General features: G+C 34.3%; 1 protein-coding gene across 9 annotated transcripts in view; it reads right to left on the bottom strand.

The window, feature by feature from the left end:
* Positions 1-8,805: 8,805 nt before the first annotated feature.
* The window catches only part of LOC135222068 (high affinity copper uptake protein 1-like), a 467,399-nt gene continuing 458,554 nt past the window's right edge, over positions 8,806-17,650 (bottom strand). For all 9 annotated transcript variants that reach the window (XM_064260229.1, XM_064260226.1, XM_064260228.1 and 6 more), the window contains exons 5-6: positions 10,811-10,870; positions 8,806-9,207 (exon numbers count right to left, since the gene is read on the bottom strand). In XM_064260229.1, coding sequence (XP_064116299.1) covers positions 9,185-9,207; positions 10,811-10,870 — 83 coding nt within the window. In that variant the 3' untranslated portion in view covers positions 8,806-9,184. The remainder of the gene's footprint in view (positions 9,208-10,810; positions 10,871-17,650) is intronic.

Consider the following 17,650-nt stretch of genomic DNA (forward strand, 5'->3'; position numbering starts at 1 on the left):
TATATATATATATAATATGGTATGTGTGTGTCATATATATATCTTGTATACTATATATCTATATATAATATCTCTCTCCCTGTATCCCTCTATCTTTTTTTATACTATGGTGTGTGTGGTGTGTCTCTCTTTTTTTCTTTCTCTTGTATACTTTTAACTTTTATCATTTTTCTCTTTTTCTCCTTTTACTCTCTTTTTCTCTTTTTCTCTCTTTTTCTCTTATCTCTTTCTCTTTTTACTCTTTCTCTCCTTTTCTCTCTTCCTTTTTCTCTCTTTCTCTTTTTCTTTCTCTCTCTCTATCTCTCTTTCTCTCTTCTCTCTTTTTCCCTCTTTCTCTCTTTCTCTTTGTTTTCTCTTTTCATGTGTTTCTCTTTGTCTCCTTTTCCCTTTTTTATCTTTTTATCTTTATATATTTTTCTCTTTTTCCTCTTTTCTCTTTTTCTTTCTTTCTCTTCTCTTATTTTCTTTTTCACTCGTTTTCTCTTTTTCTCTCTTTTCTCTCTTTTTTCTCTTTTTTTCTCTTCTCTCATTTTTCTCATTTCTCTATTTCTCTCTATTTATTCCTCTCTCTATTGTCTTTTCTCTCTTTTCTTTTGTTCTCTCTTTTTCTCTTTTCTCTTTTTTCTCTCTTTTGCTCTCTTTTGTCTCTGTTTTTTTCTTTTCCTCCTTTCTCTCTCTTTCATAATTTTCTCTTTCTTTTTTGTCTTTTTTCTCTTTTCTCATTTTTCAACCTTTCTTTTCTGTTTCTCTCTCTCTCTCTCTCTCTCTCTCTCTCTTTTTTGTTCTTTTCTCTTTTTTGTTCTTTCTCTTTTTTTCTCTCTCTTTTCTCCTTTTCTCTTTTTCTCTTTTTCTCTCTTTTTTCTCTTTTTCTCGTTTTCTCTCCTTTTCTCTATTTTTTTCTCTTTTATCTTTTTCTCTCTTTCTTGCCTTTTTCTCTTTTTCTCTTTTTTCTCTCATTTCCTCTTTTTCTCTTTTTCTATCTGTTTTCTCTTTTCTCTCTTTTTTATCTTTTTCTCTCTTTTGTCTCTCTCTTTCTCATTTTCCTTCTCTCTTTTACTTCTTTTTCTCTCTTTCTCTTTTTATCTTTTCTCTTTCTCTTTATCTCTTTTCTCTCTTTCTATTTTTCTTTCTCTTTTCACTTTTTTCTCTCTTTCTCCTTTTCTCGTTATCTCTCTTTTCTCTCTTTTTCTATCTTTGTCAATTTTATCTTTTTTCTCTTTTTCTCTTTTTTCTCTTTTATCTCTTATTCTCTCTTTTCCTCTTTCATTCTTTCTCCTTTTATCTTTCTCTTTCTCTCACATTCTATTTCCCTCTTTTCTTTTTCTGTCTTATTTTCTCTTTTCTCTTTTTTTGCTTTTCTCTCTTTTCTCTGTCTTTTTCTCTCTTTTCTTACTTTTTCTCTCTTTTTTATCTATTTCTCTCTCACTCTCTATCTATTTTTCTCTCTTTTTCTCTATTTCTCTTTGGCTCTTTATCTATTTTCCTCTCTTTTCTCTTTCCCTTTCTTTCTCACTTATTCTTTTTTTATCTTTTTTATCTTTTTTCTCATTTTTCGCCCTTTCTTTTCTGTCTCTCTCTCTCTCTCTCTTTTTCTCTCTTTTCTGTTGTTTGTTCTTTCTCTTTTCTCTCTCTCTTTCCTCCTTTTCTCCTTTTCTCTTTTTCTCTCTTTTTCTCTTTTTGTCTCTTTGTCTCTTTTTCTCTCCTTTTCTCTATTTTTTCTCTTTTATCTTTTTCTCTCTTTCTTTACTTTTTTCTCTTTTTCTCTATTTTCTCTCATTTCCTCTTTTTCTCTCTTTTTCTATCTGTTTTCTCTTTTCTCTCTTTTTTTATCTTTTTCTCTCTTTTTCTATCTGTTTTCTCTTTTCTCTCTTTTTCTCTGTTTCTCTTGTTTCTCTTGTTTCTCATTCTTCTCTTTTTCTCTTCTTCTCTTTCACTCTTTTTTATTTTTTTCTCTCTTTTCCCTCTTTTTTATAGTTTATCTCTTTTTCTTTTCTCTTTTCTATTTTTCTTTTTTCACTTTTTCTCCTTTTCTCTCTTTTCTTTCTTTTTCTATTTTATTCTTTTTCTCTCTTTTTCTCTTTTCTCTCTTTGTCTCTTTTTTCTCTTTTTTATCTTTTTCTCGTTTTTTTCTCTCTTTCTCTTTTTCTCTCTCTTTTTTATCTTTTCTTTTTCTCTTTCTCTTTTTCCACTTTTTCTCTTTTCTCTCTCTCTCTCTTGTTTCTCTATCTTTTTCTCCTCTCTTTTTTCTTTCTCTCTTTTTCTCTCTTTCACTTTCTCTCTTTCTCTTTCTATCTTTTTATTTTTTCTCTCTCTATTTTTCTCTTTTCTCTCTCTTTTACTTTTTCTCTCTTCTTCTAGTTCTCTCTCTTTTTATCTTTTCTCTTTTTCTTTCATTCTTTTTTCAATTTTTATTTTTCTTTCTCTCTCTTTTTCTCCCTTTTATCTTTTTCTATCTCTTTTTTCTATTTTTCTCTATCTCTTTTTTCTCTCTCTTTCTCTCTCTTTTTCTCTTTTCCTCTCTTTCTCTCTTTCTCTCTCTTTTTCTCTCTTTCTCTTTCTTTTCTCTTTTTCTCTTTTTCTCTTTTTTACTCTTTTCCTCTATCTTTTTCCCCTTTTCTTTATCTCTTTTTCTTTTTTCTCTTTTTCTCTGTTTTCTAATTTATCTCTTTTTCTCTTTCTTTTTTCTTTTTTCTCTTTTTCTCTCTTTTTCTTTTTTCTATCTTTTTCCCTCTCTTTTTCTCTCTTTTTCTCTTCATATTTTTCTCTCTTTTCAATTTTTCTCTCTTTTTGTCTTTTTCTCTTCATCTCTTTTTTTCTCTCTTCTTATTTTCTTTCTTTTTTCTCTTTTTTCTCTTGTTTATATTTTTCTCATTTTCTCTCTTTTCTTTCTTTTTCTTTCTCTCTTTTCTTTCTACCTTTTTCTTTTTCTCTTTCGCTTTTTCTCTCTCTCTTTTTATCGTTTCCCTCTTTTGTCTTTTCTCTTTTTCTTTCTTTCTTTTCCTCTTTCTCTTTTTCTTTCTCTCTTTTTCTCTCTTCTTCCCTCTTTCTCTCTTTATCTCTCTTTTTCTCTCTCACTGTGTTTCTGTCTTATTTTCTTTTTCTCTCTTTTATCTTTTTCTCTTTTTCTCTCATTTTCTCTTTTTTCTCTCAATTTATCTTCTCTTTGTTCTCTTTTCCTCTCTACTTCTGTTTCTCCCTTTCTTTTTCTCTATTCCTAATTTTTGCTCAATTTCTATTTTTTCTCTTTATTTTTTTCTCTTTTTCTCTTTTTCTCTCTTTTTTCTCTTTCTTCTCTCTTTCTCTTTTTATTTCTCTTTTTTCTCTTTTCTCTCTTTTTTTATCTTTTTCTTTTTTTCGATTTTTTCTCTTTTCTCTCTCTTTTTCTCTCTTTCTCTCTTTTTGGTCTTTTTCTCTCTTTTTTATCTATTTTCTCTTTTTCTCTTATTATCTTTTTTTCTCTCTCTTGCCTCTCTGTTCTCTTTCCATCTTTTTCTCTCTTTTTTCTCTTTTTCTATTTTTCTCTTTTTCTCTTTTTCACTTTTTCTTTCTCTATTTTTCTCTCTCTTTCTTTTCCTTTTCTCTTTATCTTTTTCTCTCTTTTTTCTCTTTAGCTCTCTTTCTCTCTTTTTCACTTTTTCTCTTTCTCTTTTTCTCTATTTTTCTCTCGTTTTTCTCTTTTTCTCTCTTTTTCTTTTTTCTCTTTTTCTCTCTTTTCTCTCCTCTCTCTTTTTTGCTTTCTCTTTTTTTATCTCTTTCTCTTTATATCTTTTTCTCTTTTTCTCTCTCTCTTTCTCTTTTCTCTCTTTTTCTCTTTAATCTTTTTCATTTTTCTCTTTTTCTCTTTTTTCTATTTTTCTCTCTTTTCCCTGTTTTTCTCTATTTCTCTTTTTTTCATTTTCTTTCTTTTTCTCTCTCTTCCTTTCTTTCTCTTTTTTCTCTCTCTGTCTTTATCTTTTCTCTCTTTTCTCTTTTTCTCTCTCTTCTTCTCTTTATCTATTCTCTTTTTCTTTCTCTCTTTTTCTCTTTCTCTTTTTCTTTCTCTCTCTCTTTTTCGCTCTCTTCTCTCTCTTTTTCTCTGTTCCCCCTTTTTTTCTCTCTCTCTCTTCCTGTGTTTCTCTCTTTGTCTCCTTTTCTCTCTTTTATCTTTTTCTCTTATCCTCTCTTTATTCTCTTTTTCTCTTTTTTCGCTCTTTCTATTTTGTCTCTCTTTTCTCTCATTTTTTTTATTTTTTCACTCTTTTTCGCATTTTCTCTCTTTTCTCTTTTTTTTCTCTTCTCTTTTTCTCATTTTTTCTCATTTCCTCTCTTTTCTCTCTATTTTTTCTCTCTTTATTTCTCTCGTTCTTTTTGTATCGAGTTCTGCTTCCTGACAACAACAATAATAATAATAATAATAATAATAATAATAATAATAATATAATAATAATAATAATATCATAGGCATGAAAATCTTACCTGTCTGCTTCAGACGACAATTATTTTAATAATGATATTGTTATTATATTTTCTGAATTAATTTCCTATAGGCCTCAGCAGTAATTATGTCAAAGAGACACTATCTGAAAAAAACTTTCTGACCTAAAAAGTTCGACTTTCGGACCCTGATGGCGCCTGTGATTGTTCTCACATTCGATACGAAGCGTTATCTAAATAGCATTTCTTTTACTCGTTGCCTGTGAAGGCCTAGGAGGTCGCAGAAACAAAATTGGGATGAAAAGTGAAAATTTTGTTGCTGGTGGATTATGATTTAAAATATCTGTGAATTTACCTTAAATGAACTATATATCTATTTCATCCTCGCAAATATGATAAATTTTCAGTTTTGGTGATTTTGTTTTATTATGATTCTCAATCTTCAAAATGATTGACGTTTGTCTTTGAATATATTTTCTTGTAGGTTGTGCTAGATAACATTGGCTTAGTCTATAAAAACATTACTATTGTAAACCATCATTGCTTTATAAAAAAGATAGATTGATAACATAACTACCATAACATGTTTAGTTTAACTTTCATAAAGAGATGAGTTAGACCTGGAAAATAAAGAATCTGCATCAAGAAATAACTCTTGACCACTTGAAAGTATTCTGTTGAAATATAAGTAAAACAATATTATTGATAAAAAATAAAACATAGGCATTGGTTCATCTGCAAATATTGTCATTCTATAACGATATTTATTTAATCTTTAATGTGGTGTAGTTCCATTACGTACTGATGAACAATATCAACAAAGAGATCTCATCCTTATTTCAGCCATACATAACACCTGTTTAGAGAAGTCTATTGTATAGGTAAGTGAGCACAGTCAGCTTAGTTACAGATTAATTTTATGACTCTTAAGATTAATTTACATTGTAAGATATCATTTATAGTTCATCCATAATCAAAATGTTATTATAGGTATTCTCAAGGAGACAAAAACGAAATATCGGCTTAATGTCAGAATAAATGGCTCATTTTCAAAGTCTTATTTTATTCTTGAAATTGATTTTAGTAATTCATTATGCTTTTAGGCTTAAATCCAAGAAAAAAAGAAACATCACAATTCAATAAAGAACAATTGGAAATTAGTAAAATAATTATGTACCGCTGACAAAACGATCGAACACAAACTAGTAAACGAAACAAAAGTAAACAAGAAGAGCAACAAAGGGTTCGTTACTTTATGTTTATTGACTGATTGGTGAGGTTACCTAGCGTCACAGACCCTAGGCATCATCAGACAGCCTTTGCTCCCTGATGCTTGCTAGTTTTGGGAGCTTGTAAAATAATATTGTGTAATATTCTTAAATATCAAAATTTAAATGATGATGATTAAAAATATTCTTAAGAAACGCAACGCTTTCATGAGTCCATATTTGGATAATATTTTTGTTAACAACTCGGATAAGAGATAATTGTGCTAATTTTTGAGAAACTGTTTACCAATTACATTCTCCCTACTTGTATTAGAAATATAAAACTTGACATTTTTTAAAACACCACTAATTGATTTTTAAATGAATATCTAAAGTCCCCTTCAACCCACTGTCTTATAGAAAATGGGATGAATAAGAAATTTCTCCCGGAGTTGCGAAGTCATTGCAAGTCATTCTGGAAACATGATGACGTCATCAAAGCATCAAGAATCCTCGCAAGGATGTGATTATCGATATGGATATATTTAGTTCTTAAAAATATTTTTAGAACGCTTTCACATCTATTATAATATCTGGTCTGAAAGAAAGGTTGCATATTAAGCATAACACAAAAATTTCCATAGTAACTGAAATTCTCATAAATATTACTTAAAATGATACAGTCTTTCAAAACACAAAGCAAATCTTCCTTAGTCATCCAAAGGATGCTGCTCACTCTGGATTGTCCGAAGTAAAGAGCAGCAGGTCTTCCATTTGTTATGGAGCCAATTTCAGACTCCGTAACATTTGGTGTCCCGAGAGTCGTTTTCGGCTCAGAAGTCCTAAGAAGAAGACCCCGTGTGGTGGGTCAAAAGCCCCTCGGAATCGCCGAATGAGGACTACCTTCCGGTTTGGGGTTCTGAGACAGGACAGGTTTCTGACGTCCCCCACCAATCCAGGAGTCCAGACTCCTTTTCTTCCTTCAATAGGAGACCAGCTCTGCGCGCTCAGCCAACCAAAATTCAGCGCACTGAAGACCTCCAGCTGGATCCATGGTATAAAAGACAGAAGGACTTCACGAAAACCTTCGGGGTTTTACGTAATAGGACTCCCACTAGCTAGTGTTTTTTGCCCTGCACTGTTTTTGGCAGTTTCACGGCCTTACCAGTCGCCCTTAGCCGCTGGATTTTAGGATTACCCACGACGATTGGAATTGTGTACCATTTGTAAAAATGTCGTGGATATAATGCCACTGGGAAACTGGCGGTACAGTACTTTATATGTAAATGGGAAAAATGCATTTATATGCAAATTAAAGACGGGAAAAGTACACTACAAAATATTTTTAATAACATTTTCCCAGGAATATAATCAAATTTGCGTTGCTTGCTAAAATACCCTTTAAACCAGTGGTTCCCAAATTAGGGGGCTCGCCCCCCTAGGGGGGTGTGAGGAGGATACAAGGGGGAAGTGAAGTCATCTGCTCAAAAATATTTGTTTAATTAGAATAATAAAATCATTCAAAGAACAAATATCTGCCATTATGTTTCGTTTTTAGTTACTTAGAAAAATGTCTCTGGAATGTACTATTATTTGTTTGAGTGGCTTTCATTATTAAAATTCAATACAAATAGAAATCTGTTTTTCTGAACAATGCTAAGAAATAAATGCAAGAATCATTTCACATGAACAAAAGAGGGAGTGGGGGGTTGCGGGTCTACTGGAAGCAAAAAGGGGGCGTCAGGTAAGATAGTTTGGGAACCACTGCTTTAAACAATGTAAAATGATAAAAATATAAAAAATATTACCTTGGAAAATATTCTCTTGGGGAGTCTCCCCTCCAAACAGACATTTCCCAAAAGGCAATTATCCTTGGAGACAGAAATGGTAGCACTTAAAAGGTTTAATGCTGAGACCCATAAAATGCAGTGATTTTGGGTTGTGGTGGCATGGTCTTGTACGTGTTACAGTCATTTTCATATACAGTACATAGTTAATTAATCAAAATAAAAAAGCATATTTGAAGTTATTGGCTCTTGGCTTATCGTAGTACGTAAATAATAGCTTATGTTGCATTTATGATTTCGGTGACTGCTATGTAAGGCCATAGAAACTAGGGTTTGATTGTTTCTGTATTTCTGATATTTAGAGTGTCTGTGATAGTATCTATTTCAATTTTTATATCTATGTGATTGATTTAATTGAGCAATTTTTTGTGATCTTAATTCATAAGATGGTGTTAGAATATTTGCCTCCCCATAATTGGTTTGAGCCCTTTCCTGAATTTCAGTATTCAACTGAAGTAGATACATGGGAAGTCTGAAAATGGGATTTGTAGTTGCGGATGCGGATATAAATATTCTTAAATTTGCGGATACGGACGTGGATGCGGATATCAGTCTTTTAAAATAGCAGATGCAGATGTGGATATTTGATGACCACACCCTCGCGGATGCAGATATGGATGCGGCTACTTTATAAATCTAAACAATTTAGCTGTTAAAGATGACTTTCATTGACATATTTCAAAATTATGTGTTACCACATAATATTTGATATACTAATTGATGAGTAGAAGCATAAGTGATAATCATATATGCGTGTGTATACTTTCATATAAACATACAAACACTCACAGCGATACAGGAACGTTTTAGTTGTCTTGGCACATGGTTATTTCATGCCCATTTCATGATAAGGGTAACAAGAGAGAGAGAGAGAGAGAGAGAGAGAGAGAGAGAGAGAGAGAGAGAGAGAGAGAGAGAGAGAGAGTTTCCTGAAAAAATGTAATACCCTGTCTTTATGATTACAACTGCTGGAAATGACATGAAATTACTCAAACAAATATAAGCTATAAAACTAATATGTTTTATAAAGTATATACTGTATGACATGTGTAATTGTGTCTCATGTATCCTGTATAATAAAACGAAAAAGCCAAATTTAGCACACACAAAAAACTACGTTTAGCTAGAATATATGAGTATGAACCATTGAAAACAGAGCAAGGGATGATATCCGCATTCTCAAACTGCGGATGCAGATGTGGATTTTAAGAAATTGTCCATGTCGATCCGGATGCGGAGTTATAAAAATTATGGCACTACCATCATAACATAAGCTAAGTCTTAAAATATTGGTTTCACTATTAAATGGGATGCATTTATAAAAAGAAAGTGAGAAATGACTTGCATATGTTTTAAGTAAGCTTTTTATTTACAAAAAATTGAGATTAGAAAATATGCATTTCTTCCAGAGTTTTAAAATAAAATGACTGTATTCTACACTGTATAGGGAATTTCTCATGAAGTCATGTTGGTAATTCAGTCATTTTTATCTGAACAAAGGTGTGCAAACTTCCTACGGATGTGAACAGCATACCAAAATGATTTGCAAATGGCTGAAATTTCCATAATACAGTCTTCAATTTTCACTAAGACTGAAGTTTCAGTCTCAAGCTTTTCACAGTCTTCAGGATATTGAATAATTTACAATCCTGCTGATATTTACATGATGCCCTCTATTTTCGATGACTGACTTTTCTTTTAGTTCGTCTCAAGCTTTTAACATTCATCAGGACAAGTCCCTGAAAAAAGAGGTAAGTGTCAGTAGAGATAAAGATGAAGTAGAAGTTAACTGTTCTACCAAAATAGGAAGCTTCACAATTACAGGGTGGGATTATTGCTTAGGGAACTGAATCACTGTCGTAGAGCACCTAATACAGTTCCAAAGCAATAATCACACCACTGGAACTCTCATTTTCATCAAAAGTGATGTAAGGGGGAAATCGAACAGGGGAACCAGAGATTTTGACAAATTATACTATAATACAATGTTCCAACAAGTTTGGCTGTAATAGGTCTAGGTGACTTGGGTGCATACCGACAGAGGGGGAACACCGACTGAATGCTCTGGTACGAAAACTATTTCAAATTTCTTGCCGAAACTCAACACACCAACCATCACAGTGAACAACACGAAAGCAGCAGGTTTATGCCATCACGTCGTCTGTGTTTATCAGGTAAGAAAATTGATTTTTTGCATGTCTATTGTAATTTTTTATGCTTCTCACATAGTGTCTCACATCCGTGAATATGGTGTGATTGTTTCTAGTTAAGTTTCATACGATATTTAGCCATAATGACATGTTATCGAGTGAAATGAAGTGTGTCCTTTCGTAGTGGCTGCCATGGCATTGTTTAAAAAGAAAAAAAAACATGGTGCAGGGGTATACCAACCATAAACATGTGGGGAAACATCAACCGCCAACACAGATGCGTGGAATTATGAATATTTTGAAATGCTGAATATTTTCAAAATGCATAGCAAAAGTGGAACAGTGTTTTTTGTGTAAAGCTGAAAGTGATATTTAGTGAATTATGATGCAATATCAGTGTAATTATGCTAAAAACAGGAAATTTTTATTGGGTGGGTTCAACTTTACCTATTCATATATCTAATATCATTAAGTCTTGATGATCTAGCCCACTACCTTCTTGGAAGATTGATTATCAGTGTCATTATGCTAAAAACGGGAAATTTGGTTTTTGGAAGGTTCCCCCAAGCCCCAGTCGGTGTTTCCCTGCATTTTCGGAGCACCGACCAGGCCCCTAAAATTTTTAAAGTGCAAAATATAACACTTATTCTCCGAGTTAAGGATTTATGAGTATACCATAGGTGGGCCGTGTTGTGCAGTTTGTTTTGGGCACAGTGTGCACTCTCTCAGGTACTAAATGGAATTTTTAGGCAATTTTTTCTATTAATAGGTCGGTATTCCCCCACTTCACCTAATTGTTGTTGTTGTTGCTGTCACTGTCACTGTCATTAGGCACTGAAGTTGAGAAATGGTATAGATAAGTAAGTTTGTAATACTACTGTAGTTGTGTGTACTGGTGTATTAAGTGGTTTATTTATCTTGTCAACATGAGCTAAAGGTAAGGACTGCCTTTTCCTGCCACAAGAGTGCTGGTGGGATATGGCATCGTGTAACAAAGTCTCCTCTATGTTTGGCGAGTTAGTAGAATTAGGTAAACAATTGCAAGAGAGTAGAGAGAAAAAGAACAGTAATTGGAAGAAGAAGTCTTGGCTAAAATGAAAAGGCAATGAGAGGGTCTAGTTCAGAAAGCAGCAAAGTAAAGCAAATATTCACCATATCTTAGTGCAAACAACATTAATGCTTTACCACTTACCACATTTCCCTTCTGGAAGTAAGGCAGCTGTCTTGTCACCAGATGTTGGGTGAAGAAAATCTGCAGAAAAAAAGTTATATATGGCTACAGAAATCTGTCCTTTCTTGGAGAATTACTGAAAGAAATTGCCAATCTAATTCATGAAAAACCAAGAGATAAAGCTTGTAAGAGTATGCATAGTAACTGTTTAATATGTGAATTCTTCTGATGATATTACAGTCAAATGAAATCCATCTTGAGATCACTACAAATTAATAGTATGTAAAATGATTTCTGTAGATGGGTGACAATCCAGCTACGACAAAGAGTTTTTCTAAATTTAAGATTTTACGTAATATGTGGATTTACGATTATTGCAAAATTCATGTTATTATTGATGATAAATTTTTGGTACATGAGCATTAGCTAACCACAATTTGCTGCCCCTACTAATTATTCTATCTTGTTCTCTTGTAAACGAAATACTGTAACAAGTCAGAAAATATGAAACATACGTAGTTGTTTATGCAAGGTTCTTATGTTTTTAACCAATCTCTTGATAATTCAAACATTTCTGGAAATACTTTTCTTTTGCCTTGGCTGTTCTCTGCTTAAGCTTCCAGATTGTGTGTGTGATGTTTTTGAGTAATGGTCTTTAACTCTCGTTGGTTACCTGTTGTATTTATTCTATATTTACTATGTAAACTTTACTCAGGCCCTAATGCTGGCCTCCTTAGTGGGGCCGTCAGTGCACCTAACGCGATGGACTGTGGCATTACTTAAGGTTCACTGCAGCGTCCCTTTTATTTCTTTTACTGTACTTCCATTCATATTCTCTTGCTCCCAACCTCTCACCATTTGTTTCATAGTGAAACTGCTTTGAGATTTTCCTCCTGTCACACCTTTCGGACCTTTCTACTTCCAATTTCCGTTTCAGCACTGAATGACCTCATAGGTCCCAGCGCTTGGCCTAAATTCTATATTCCATTCCTAGCGCTGTCATGCAAATTTTTAATTATAATTAATTTTTACCACCGGTATGAAACTGAGGTAAGGCAATAAAAACTGAGTACTTGGGTGAATGTTGCTTGAATACCTTTGTAAGCTGTCTTCATTTTAGTTTAATTGGCATTTGAATAGTATTTCGGAACCTGAAAACTAAAAATGATTAATTTAAAAGAATAAGTACACTATGATAAACAGCTCACTGACGAACTTTTCACAAATGTAACAGGTACTGAATAAAAGCTAAGAAGCTTGAGATTACCATATAATCCAAACCATATACTATCCAAAACTGCTGAAAGCTGAGAAATATACCAAAGACTGACTAATACACAAGGAATGCAGTTAAGAAGGAAAAACTTGAGTAGCAACAGGAAGTATATAACATATCTTGTCCTTGGACTAAATTCTCCTATCTATAATACGCCTAACAAAAAGAAAGAATGGGAAAAGCATGATTAAAAAGCACTGCCCAACTGATTCTGGAAGTAGAATAGAACAACATACCTGGAGTGTTGCAATTGGAAGTGAAACTTATAATAAAGTTGATCACTACAATTACATGTGGTATACACTTGTTATATGATAATATTCCTGGAAAGAAACGAAGGATTTTTGTGTGATCCATATAGGTACTAAACTCTGCAATTAGGGATTTTTGTTTATCGTGCTTTTCAAGAAATCTGCTGCACGCGGTTTACATCACATGAGAAATGCTTAGTAAACGACAGCAGATTGCCCGAGTGCCCAGGGAAGCTCTTTTCAAGAAAATTTAAGAGAGTAGGTACAATCTCCCCTGCTGATGATTGTTTATGCTTTAGCATAATCTTCAAAATTCTGGCCTATGGTCATATTCTAAAACACCTGGAATCCAGTACTATTCCCATGTATGTAGACTGAATAAGGCAAGTTTAACTTTTGATTTCTCCAACCATGATCATTACAGGTCAACCTTTTGTTATCTTGAAGGACTTTTAGAATATCATGTTGGTATTTTACATCTCTTAGGGCTTTAGGCTGAGTCAGGTAAGCATTGTTCCCCAAACTCCTCCTTTAGTTGCCATGATTCTCTCAGGAAACTTGATTGGTCTCTCTTTAATTTCACTCAATCAGCTACTTCTACCTTATAGTATCCTTCAGTAATGTGTTCATGACAAGTAAATAACTACCAACAGGTAGAGGAAAGCCAACGCCCATTTGCCAGTCTGCACTCCAATTCGCAGTTATCTTTCTCAGTTCTCTACCCGACTTTTCCATTAAGCTCTCTCATTCAAAACAAATTATCAATATTTTCTTTCACATTCCTGTTTGTCTGATTGTATGGTTGATGATGAGTAATAAATTCTGAGTGCTTTCTTTCACGTTCCTGTTTGTCTTATTGCATGTTTGATGATGAGTAATAACAAGCAGATGCATACTTCACTTAAGGTTGCTTCATCTGTGACAATCAAGGAGTATTTTTTAGGGACAAGCAAACCCTGTAGAAGATGCTTGTCCTTAATGGAAATAGAGCCTCATTCTCCATGTGCTTTCTGTAGAAAATACAAATGTGACCAGAATAGTTCTTGCTCTGAGTGTTGAGAGCGGCTGTCCAAACAATGTGTGAGAGTTCCAAGGGTAATATACCTCCTATGACACTGAGTAAGATTTTTGGCTTCTTCCTCCCTCCCAAACTGCTGCCCATTCTCGCTATGCCTAAAGGAGTAGCTTCTTCAGGTGCTCCTGTTTACTTGGAGGAGATGATTCCTCCAGCTAACCCTCTTTCTCTCTGGAAGGATGGAGGCCTCAGGTACTAATCTGACTACTTTTTCAGTTGCATGGGAGACTGACATGCTCAGGAAGTTGTGGACATCCCTGGGTCAGTTGGGGGAGCCTAGTATCTCTGCTTCCCAGGCCACCAATCCCCCATGAAGGTGGTACCGAACAACCACCTCAACTGTGAGTTTGACAGCTTCTGTATTACAGTGTCCTCAGTTGGCTGGCCCTATCTACATGGTATCCCTACACACATCTCCAGTGATGCCTAGAAGAGTTGACCCCTTTGTGTTGGAGGCATTCCTTCTCTGTACATTGTTGTCAGCACAGATATGCAATGGGCCTGGCTAGCAAGAAGTTGGAGCAACACAGGAGAAAGCCGTCTTCATCTTCATAGTTGTCTGGTTCCAGTCTCCTCACCTTTTACCCCAAAGCTTCCTAGTGTAGGAGGAGGGCTGCTACACCTACTAGTCCCTGTAAGAAGTCCTAGTAAGGCTTTGAGATGTCTGTTTTCCTTCACAAAGAAGACTTGTGGGGTTCACAGTGGTGACTGACATGGTTTCCCGGGGTTCCACAGGGCTCTTGCACACCAGTGTCATAATCTTGGATGGTCGAATGGTCCCCTGTGGGCTCTAGCAGGCCTCATTATCCTGCAGAGGGTACAACTCAGGATGGAAGGAAGCTTTAACACAAGATTTTGATACACCTGAGGTGCAAAGGTACTTGCAGGAGATTATTCTGCTCATCTGTGAGCAGAATGACTTTGAAGAGAACTTGGTATCTTCAGCAGATCCTTTTACTTTGATTAAAAGGCAGTCCAGTCCACCTAATCTAGTAAGTTACTTCTTCTGCCTCTTACCTGTCAGGGGAAGTACTATACTCTTTTGGACAATATGGTAGACAATAGGTTGACCCTACACTTACATGGATGTTCCCTAATCTGTCGCTGGATCGCCTCCGATTGGATGGAGTCTCTCCAATAAACTATCCTTGAATGGAAGGAGCTGTCATGGAGTCAACTGCCATAGCAGTGTTCCAGGTAGCATCACAGTTTGACCTGTGGTCTCTTGCTGTGGTGAACATGGCGATTAGCGATGAAACAGCTAGTCTAAAAATAGCTAGTTCCAAAATAGCTAGTCCAAAAGAGCTAATTCCAAAATAGCTAGCATACCAAAATAGCAGTGTACCAAAATAGCTAGTTCCAAAATAGCTTGTCCAAGACAGCTAGTTCCAAAATAGCTAGTGCACAAAAAAGCTAGGTTTAAAAAAGTTAAAAATCTGATATACCTTATTTAAAATTCATACAAAATGGAAAGGAATTCGTATGTGGTAACACCAATATCAAAACTTATACAGTTAGGGATTAGTTAGAAAATTATAAATATATTCAATCAGTATTTGATAATATAACTAATGCCACGTAAGAATTCAAATGTTGAAATTTCTTTATTTTTGAGTCTTTGTTTTAATGTATGAATCCTTCCATTAATTTCTTTGGCTTTTTTACTTGTAGTCTCCCTTTCGCCTGATAAATAAGCAGTCAACTTAGTTCTTTGCATAGTTTCTTCCTGCTGAATGCCTCTTAAAAACCGCCACAAGGGAGGGTGCAGGCCATCATATAGGGTCTGAATTGCTCGGTGCCATCCATCCTTCAAGCTTGTTTGTGGTTCTCGGTAAACCATCTGTTGGCCTTTGTTCAACGCTTCAAATCATTGGTAATAATAACGGCAGCTTTCTTCTTCCTCCTGTTCTTTGGGGCCTTAATGTATGTATCTTCAAAATAGTAGTATAATTCTTCCATTTCTTGCTCCATTTGAAGATCTTCTAGTGTGTCCAGCAATTCTTCAAATGCTTGTGTTGTTTCATCTGGGGGTAGGAATTCTAATGCAGCAAGCAATTTACAATAAAGGCGAGAGTTAGAACCGGTTATATAAGTATTTGTTAGACCAATACTTTGAATTTTCCTCCAAATTGCCTGTGAAAGATGGAAGAAACATCCTTGAATCTCAACATTTTCAGACATATTTGAAAGCATCCATAACTGGTTTCTCCAAATCCGTGGTAATTGTGCTTGGCTGTAAGTCTGGTCGTTTTTGTATCAAGACACTAAAGGCTTTTATATAAGTTTCCTTTGCTTTATTTGTCAGCAAAATGTAGACACATACAAATAAATATTCACTTTTAATAGTATGGATTATGTATAGTTGGTAAAATAATTGTGGAGCTATTTTGAATGTCCCATCACACATTCAGTATGCAGCAGTTGCAAGTATGTCTAGCATAGTTTTGCTTGCGAATATTAGTACTTCATGGGAATTACTTTCATCATAAACTAAAAAGTTTTCTGTAGCACTCCCTATAGTAATTGTTTTAAAGTCTTCAGGTAAATTGATCTCTAAACGTGAATTCGGTTCGGGAAAGTAGCCTTTCATTTTTTGCCTTTTTCGTTAAATGCATTTCGTAAGTGCTTTTCTTTTCGGCATGCAAGATGAAGATTCACAATCAGTATTTTGCATAATGTTAGCAATGACTACTTGGTGGTGCAGTTGAACCAAAGGCTTGTTCTCTTAGCGTACTTAAGGCAATCTTAGCTTTTTCCTGTGGCACATCAGGTGCATGTGAATGCTTTTGGGCTAAAACTACATCACTATTATCACTATAATCAACCAAAGTTGTAGCAGTTCCTTTACAGCCTTTGATGACACATCTCCAACTTTGCGTTTCGTTGTTGGTTGTATTCCTTCGGTAAATATATCCCTCGTAACATATTTGATCACATCCTTTTTGCGATTTTATCACTTTCATGTTGGTGGGCTGTTCATTTAAAATAAGTAAAATCCAACAGACAAATGAGCAAGATCACTTAAAAGGAAATACAAATCACTTGATGTCTGTTGTCAAACTAAAACTAATATTTTAAATGTCTTAGATAGCGTCAGAAGTAATTGTTTTGAACAAACTATTTTGGACCTAGCTGTTTTGGACAAGCTATTTTGGACCTAGCTATTTTGGTACACTATCTATTTTGGTATGCTAGCTATTTTGGAATTAGATCTCTTTTGGGACTAGCTGTTTTGGGTTTCACCCAACCTGGCATCTACTGTGAGTTTCAATACCCTAGAAGCGAATGCCATGTTCAGGAGACTATCGCGATATCACTATGAGTAGCGTCAGCTCAGCTGGCTAGTTCCCTTACATCGATTTTAGACTGGCCCCCCGGATAGAGGAGCTATCTTCTCTGCTGTACCTTTCCCGTTGTAGGTTAAATAAGACTACTATTCTAAATACACTCACATGGTTTGTTTATAGCAATAACTATTTGCAGTACACGTCACTGTATGAACTATATATATATATATATATATATATATATATATATATATATATATATATATATTATATACACCAAGCACATGCACATGCACAAGGAATGCAACCTTAACATCCAATGCGAGCAGAAAGATCCTTGCCCTTGTGTAAGAGACAACCCTTCGGCCACATGGGACAAGACCGCAAACATACGGACAGAAACAATAAAATCTAAGAAATTAAAACACGCACACACACACACACACACACACACACATATATATATATATATATATATATGTGTGTGTGTATATATATATATATATATATATAATATATATATATATATATGTATATATATATATATATATATTATATATATCATATATATATATATATATATATATATATTAGACCCAGCCGCGTGCATACCAGATCTTTTTATTGAAAAAAGATCATGGCTACCTATATATATATATTATATATTATCTATATATATATATATATATATATATATATATATATATATATATATATATATTATATATATATATATATATAGGTAGGCCATTGATCTCTCGTTGCTGCCCTTTGTCCTGAACTTCCTGCTATAAAACGCTATGGGATGGAATTTCCCATCAAACTTTTGCATAAGGCAAGCACCTATACTTTCCTGGCTGGCGACGGTCACTAATGTAAAAGGTTTGCTAAAATCTGGAAACTTCAAAACAGGGGAATTCATTAGCGCGTCCTTGAGCTTTTGAAAACTCTCTGTCTGGGGTTCCTTCCATT

This window comes from Macrobrachium nipponense, chromosome 3, assembly GCF_015104395.2.
Source record: "Macrobrachium nipponense isolate FS-2020 chromosome 3, ASM1510439v2, whole genome shotgun sequence".
Lineage (NCBI taxonomy): Eukaryota > Metazoa > Arthropoda > Malacostraca > Decapoda > Palaemonidae > Macrobrachium > Macrobrachium nipponense.